Source organism: Chanos chanos, chromosome 4, assembly GCF_902362185.1.
Source record: "Chanos chanos chromosome 4, fChaCha1.1, whole genome shotgun sequence".
Classification (NCBI taxonomy): domain Eukaryota; kingdom Metazoa; phylum Chordata; class Actinopteri; order Gonorynchiformes; family Chanidae; genus Chanos; species Chanos chanos.
Genome location: NC_044498.1, coordinates 5,410,658 through 5,417,564, shown reverse-complemented (window position 1 = coordinate 5,417,564; position 6,907 = coordinate 5,410,658). Strand labels below are relative to the sequence as shown.

The 6,907-nt window shown below is 43.5% G+C and overlaps 1 protein-coding gene across 1 annotated transcript in view; it reads right to left on the bottom strand.

Moving 5' to 3' along the window:
* The window catches only part of scml4 (Scm polycomb group protein like 4), a 25,272-nt gene extending 18,966 nt beyond the window's left edge, over positions 1-6,306 (bottom strand). Inside the window, exons 1-2 of the mRNA XM_030772690.1 lie at positions 6,254-6,306; positions 3,633-3,873 (exon numbers count right to left, since the gene is read on the bottom strand). Of these exons, the coding sequence (XP_030628550.1) occupies positions 3,633-3,837 (205 nt within the window). The 5' untranslated portion in view covers positions 3,838-3,873; positions 6,254-6,306. The remainder of the gene's footprint in view (positions 1-3,632; positions 3,874-6,253) is intronic.
* Positions 6,307-6,907: the final 601 nt, after the last annotated feature.

The following is a 6,907-nucleotide window of genomic DNA, read 5'->3' as shown; positions in this document are numbered from 1 at the left end:
AAACAATAACGTGACGTCAGGCCGGTTCCAGGACCTGGTCTCAGTAAAGCTGACCTCAGTAGAGGATTTGCAATATTACTCAGTTTTTTAGCGTGCAGAGGTATGTCAAGCCAACCAATAATCACGAAAAAAACCCAGCGAAAGCGCTTGGCTGGCTCGTCGTGCAAACCTTCGCCAAAGGCGACGGAGCTGGCTGCTACGCCAGTCAAACGTACGGCGGCCCACTCTTTCTCGGAGTTTCATTTCTCATTTTCTAATGCCATTTGGCCAAATGTGGGAGCCAATAAATCAAAAGTTAATTAAACATACAGATTCATCATCGACTGTTATTCACTCATCTCAAACTCATTAATGCAGACAAGCATGAGAGGCAGTGCTGGACTGACGACTCCTCAATGTGTATGCGTGTGTGTGTGTGTGTGTGTGTGTGTGTGTGTGTGTGTGTGTGTGAGGGAGAGAGAGAGACAGACAGACAGACAGACAGACAGAGACAGGGAGTGTGACAAGAAAGAAGATAAGAGAAAAGAGAGAGTGAAAAGAGAGAGAAGGAGAGGGGAAAAGATTAAAAAGAGAGAGAAAGAAAGAGGAGGGGGAACAGAGGAACTGAGAGAGACGGGGAACCTGACACATTTCATGCCACCGGCTAAAGCGGCAGCTGTTTGCAGGCAGTCATGTCTAGTCGTAAACTCCACTGTCCCTCCTCAAATAACAGAGCAGAGGGCTTCTTTTACTGCCAGACTGCATTCCCGCCTCTCAGAATACTCTCACAAATACATGGACACATCTTTCACTAATACAACATTGTTTACTTGACTTTTTAGGTGATGTTTGGATATCGTCGTCTAGCGGCTAGCATCTGCTGTTAAGTAGCACTATGAACTAATCAAAGAAACATTTCCCTTGTGACAAAAGCCAAAAGGTAACGTAAATTTCAATCCAGTGTTAATGCACAGGTATCCAGCCAGCCAGTCAGAATGCAGAGATCTCAGGATGGGTTTTAGAGGTCTTGTTACAAACTGTTGTGTATCATACTGGCCTACAGCGTGCCATGGAGAGTGGTTTGTGTGGTACAGTGATGTGGAGAATCGTTTGTGTGGTACAGTGATGTGGAGAATCGTTTGGGTGGTACAGTATCATGAGGAGAATCGTTTTGTGTGGTACAATAAGAGGTGAAGAATTGTTTGTGTGGTACAGTATGATGTGGAGAATCGTTTTGTGTGGTACAGTAAGAGGTGAAGAATCATTTGTGTGGTACAGTGATGTGGAGAATCGTTTTGGTGGTACAGTATAATGAGGAGAATCGCTTGTGTGGTACAGTGACGTGGAGAATCGTTTTGGTGGTACAGTATAATGAGGAGAATCGTTTGTGTGGTACAGTGATGTGGAGAATCGTTTTGGTGGTACAGTATGATGACGCGAATCGTTTGTGTGGTACAGTGATGTGGAGAATCGTTTTGGTGGTACAGTATAATGAGGAGAATCGTTTGTGTGGTACAGTGATGTGGAGAATCGTTTTGGTGGTACAGTATGATGTGGAGAATCGTTTTGTGTGGTACAGTGATGTGGAGAATTGTTTTGGTGGTACAGTATGATGAGGAGAATTGTTTGTGTGGTACAGTGATGTGGAGAATCGTTTTGGTGGTACAGTATAATGAGGAGAATCGTTTTGTGTGGTACAGTGACGTGGAGAATCGTTTTGGTGGTACAGTATGATGTGGAGAATCGTTTTGTGTGGTAGAAGTAGTTGTGCTTTATTTGTCCTACATTGTACCACACAATGAGCAATAAGCAGTCAAATGGAGCCTCTGTATTTAACCCATCCTAACACCAGTGAGCACACACACACACACACACACACACACACTATGAGCTAGGAGCAGTGGGCAACCAGCCAACTCTAGGTCTTTTTGCCAGTGCCTTGGTCAAGGTTGCTGACAGGAGTACTAATCCTAGCATGCATATCTTTGTCGTGGAAGGAAACCAGAGCACCCGGAGGACACCCACGCAAACACGGGGAGAGCATGCAAACTAAAGGGCCTGGGACGGCCGGGATTCAAAGCCAGGGCCTTCTTGCTGGGAGGCAACAGTGCCAACCACTGTGCCACCGTGAAGCCCACAGCAAGACGTGGAGAACTGTTTGGTGTCAATGTGAGATCCTCTCTCTTCTATTTATGCTCCTATTCCTCCTGGTAAACACACACGCCCATGCAAAGAAACACACTCACACTCACACAAACGCGTCAATATAGAGACACAGCATAAAATGATGAATGATACAGCATAGTAAAACAGTAAAATACACCACGATACACCAAATCAATCAGAAGACCAAAACAAAAACAAAAACACAAACACATACATACAAACATATTTTAAGCCCTCACACATCATGAGAACATACGACAGAAAAGCAGCTTGGTTTCTCGAGTCCCCCAGCCAACGCCTCATGCTGGAGGGATAAAATAAATATTATAATTGATGCGATATTCCCCACACAAACAACAGCGAGAACTTATTTACTGCATAGACGGTGCGTCGCCATGGCAACAGACAGGGGAAATCTGATACTGCGACGGAACCATGTGATCAGGTGAGGCAAAAATAAGTACAGGAAAACACATATAGTTTCTTTGTGTGTGTGTGTGTGTGTGTATTTGTATGTGTATATGTGTGCATGCGTTTGTGTGTTTGCGCATGTGTGCATGGTGGTGGTGCGGGGGGGGGGGCAGTATCAATTATCACACCTCAATGTAAGAGAAAATAAATATGAGCTTAAAAAAAAGGGAGGGGACAGGGAGGTTGGCGGGGGGGGGGGGGGGGTGGTTGTGGTTAAACCTGTGCTTATCTTGTTCTCACTGCTGAGAGACTGGAATAAAGAGAAACAGCATACATTAATCTTCACCTTTCCAAGGCAAAGTCTCTCTCGACAGGTAAGGGCTCTCCTTTGTTTCTCACATTCTCCTCCTGCACTTGGGGCTCAGCAGCCTCTCTCTGACATTCAGCTGAAAAGTTTTCACCGCCTAGTCTCGGTTTGTTTTGTTTCTTGAGGTTTTTTTTTTTTTTTTTCATTTCCACCTCATTCCATGAAAAAAATCGAGAGAGTCTTTTTTTTTTTTTTTTTTGCCTGAAGGAAACAGCTACTGTGGTCCCTAAGGCATAATACAATCAACACATCCTCACCCTCACACTAACAGAGAGAGAGAGAGAGAGAGAGAGAGAGAGAAAAAACATCAACCAGATGTGCATGAGACATGGTTTCAGCTGTTGCCAGCATGGCATTCTTAAGAGCCAAAGCCAAGTCCGCATTACGGATCATTAAGGATCAGCTTGGATGGACCACTGATCTGAGGACAGCCTCCGTTATGTTTCTAAACAAGCTTGACATCACCAGCAAACTACAGTAAATACATGTCCAACAGCAAACCAGCACGGGCCACGTTACAGTAACAACACGCGTCTCCCCCACAGCCCATTCAAACATCACTTTTAAAGATAGTGTATCAGTTTCAGCACCGTTGCCAGAGAGCAACAGAAGTGAAACAGGCCAAGAAACAGGCTCTGTGATAACAGAGAAAAAAGAAGTGAGAGAGGGAGAGAGAGAGAGAGAGAGAGAGAGAGAGAGAGAGACTTACTTTGTGAACAGGTGGGTGGCGTCCTGTCTCGTAACCTCCGCCCAGTCTGGGCCGCCTCACCGTCCAGATCGACCAGCTGCCAGAAGCCCCTCCCCCTGTCGTCACGGCGATCGAGGCGAAGGCGGAGCCTAACACTCTGCACGCCAAGGACGTTTGGTATCAAGGAGACGGTGGAATCCTCCAGATCCCTGCCACGCAGTCTCATTCCCACAGCAACACACACACTGAGCCAAACATTACACTGAGAACATGAGAGAGAGAGAGAGAGAGAGAATAAGACCAATACACCAAACTGTAAACAGATAGATTCAATGGTGTGCGAGAGAGAGAGAGAGAGAGAGAGAGAGAGAATAATAAGACCAATACACCAAACTGTAAACAGATAGATTCAATGGTGTGCGAGAGAGAGAGAGAGAGAGAGAGAGAGAATAATAAGACCAATACACCAAACTGTAAACAGATAGATTCAATGGTGTGCGAGAGAGAGAGAGAGAGAGAGAGAGAGAGAGAGAATAATAAGACCAATACACCAAACTGTAAACAGATAGATTCAATGGTGTGCAAGAGAGAGAGAGAGAGAGAGAGAGAGAAAGAGAAATATAAGGTAGTCAATCCAAAACACTAAACGGACAGTTGAAGGGGTACGGATGACGTATGCCCACCTTAACAACGGCGCAGTTACGAATGAGAGTGACAGAGAAGAAGAAGAAAAACCGATCCTCGCTCTGCTAAGCCCAGACAGCACAGAGTTAAACCGCTTTGGAGGACTGGCAATGTAAACTGGACTCGCTGTCCCACCTGGCTAAACCCTGCACAAGTCTTAGCCCGGCCACCAACTCTACTCAAGTCAGGAGAGTCCTCTCTCTTTCCATCATCAAAGCCTATGAGAGGGACTTCGGACCCGGCGTTAAAGCTAACAGTGCAGCAGGTGGAGCGACACACGAGATTAATGATGAATTACTGTGCATTTGATACAGTTCACCCAAACGATTTGGACCTTATTTTTCATCAGAGTGGAATCATTCACAACTCACACGTCACTGAAACTGAGAAAAAGAAAAACCATTGTATACACTAATATACATAATGTAGTAGCTGTATCAACGTTTAATAATTTACTAATATACATCATAATAAAGTAATAATATGCTAATATACATGATAATATGATAATATACATAATCTAGTAGTTGTATTAATGGTTAATAAAAGCACTTCAGGAATGTTTTTCTGAAGTGCTTTTATTAAACATTACTACTACTACTACTAATACATCTCTGTTTAAAGTGTAATGAAATAAATTCTCAGAATAAACAAAGAAAAAACAAAGAATTTCAAATTGTGGCAAAACTCACAGACATACTTCATTTATGTGCCTCTTGCACTGTTACAAAATTTCCTATTCTCCCGCGTGTTTAGGCGGCCCATTCTTCAAAAGGGCTGGACGCACTAATTAAAACACATTCATACTCCCATAACGGTTCAACGTTTCCTATAAAAAAAAAAATTTAATTGTCCCAGGCTTTCCTCCTTCCAAACACAAAATACACGTGGCAGAGTCAGAAAGAACAATGCCTTCACCTGAATGGCCCCAGCAGACTGTCAAAATGACATGCAAATTAGGAAACTGGCCAGCACAATGGAGCCATTGTGGCTCAGAGTCAAAATAGCTTCAGCGTAGGGAGCGGGAGTGGGATGTGTGTGTGTGGGGGGGGGTCAATTTCTCAAAAGAAAGAGGTTTAAAAAAAAGAAAAAACTCCTCCTTCCTTTGGATATGCTTCCCCTCCATTCGTTTATCAAACATATTGTTCAATCTCCTTCATTCCTGACCTAAGAGATCAGCAATTAAACAACCCACCTCTTGATGTATGAGCATATACGTAAATCATCAATAGTTTGTGTTTTCCCACTCACTCTCTCTCTCTCTCCTCTCTCTTGCTCCCCTTCACACACACACACACACACACACACACACACACACACACACACACAGACAGACACACACATACACACACACCATGCTAAGCCCCTAAGGTTACATGAGGCAGGACAAGTTTTTATGTGACTGAATACAATGGTCTGTGAGCTGAGAGCCCAGAGTTGATTATTTAATATAAATCATAAAGAAGCATTATTGCCAAACGGTTTTTAATGGTCTTGGGAAGAAAAAAAAACAAAAAAAACAAAAAAAACAACATATGGTTTGTGGAAGGCGCGGCGCCCGTTAAGGAGCCTGTTTTCATAAAACGGCAACAAAAACAGGGGTTTGATTTAATGAAATTGTAGAAGCCTCTCCCAAAGCCCGTTCAGGAGGCTTTGATTATGATCTCATAACTACAAAACTGCCGCGGGGGGGGGGGGCTTAGCATGATGTGTGTGTGTGTGTGTGTGTGTGAAGGGGAGCAAGAGAGAGGAGAGAGAGAGAGAGAGAGAGAGAGAGGAGAGAGAGAGAGTGAAAGAGAGCAGAAGAAAGCAGTTGAGACATTTATTTAGTCTTAGCTTTGCCTCCACTGAGAGAAAAAAAAACCTCAATTATTTAATTTTAAATCTTAATCAGTTTAATTCTCAGAATAGATTTGTTTTTCTTCTGCTAACCAAATTCCATTAAAACGTCTACACACCTTCCATGTTGCTAAAGGAGATGGTAGGAGAGGGTGGTGAGGGTCATTCCACGCTGGGGATGATGGGAATTGTAGTCCTCACTGACAGACAGCCATTCTTGTGTTAAGTGATAAGAGCTGTGTTTTTCACTACTGGGGAACCATATCAGTCTCTGTCTTCAGACCTATGACAGTACGACAGAGAAAGATATTTAATTCCTTTAAAAAATATATATATATGACTTTTATACCCAATGAGTGTGATTTCTCTGTTGATGGAGCATTTTATGTCTGTGTTAAAAGAGGGAAAAAATGTGGTCCAAAAACTGTGTGAAAAAAAAACAAACAAATAAAAAAGAACAAGCTCCCAAGGGGTTCATATGTAACAGTGTACCCACACTAAGAGCACTGATCTGGGATCAGTTTTTGTTTTTCCCACGATCCTGATAAACATAGGGATCTAAGGCCTCTTACTCTGAGACAGTTGTTATGTATGGGCCTGTGGGTGAGTGTGTGGGCAGAGCGCATGTGTGTGTGTGTGTGTGTGCGTGTGTGTGTGTGTGATCAGCCAGGGCCTGTGTTTTGGTGAACACTGTCCCAGACTCTAACAGAGTCTGTCATTCTCCTTTAATTCCTTTCACCAGGGCCACACTCAGGCATGTTTAGATGAACATT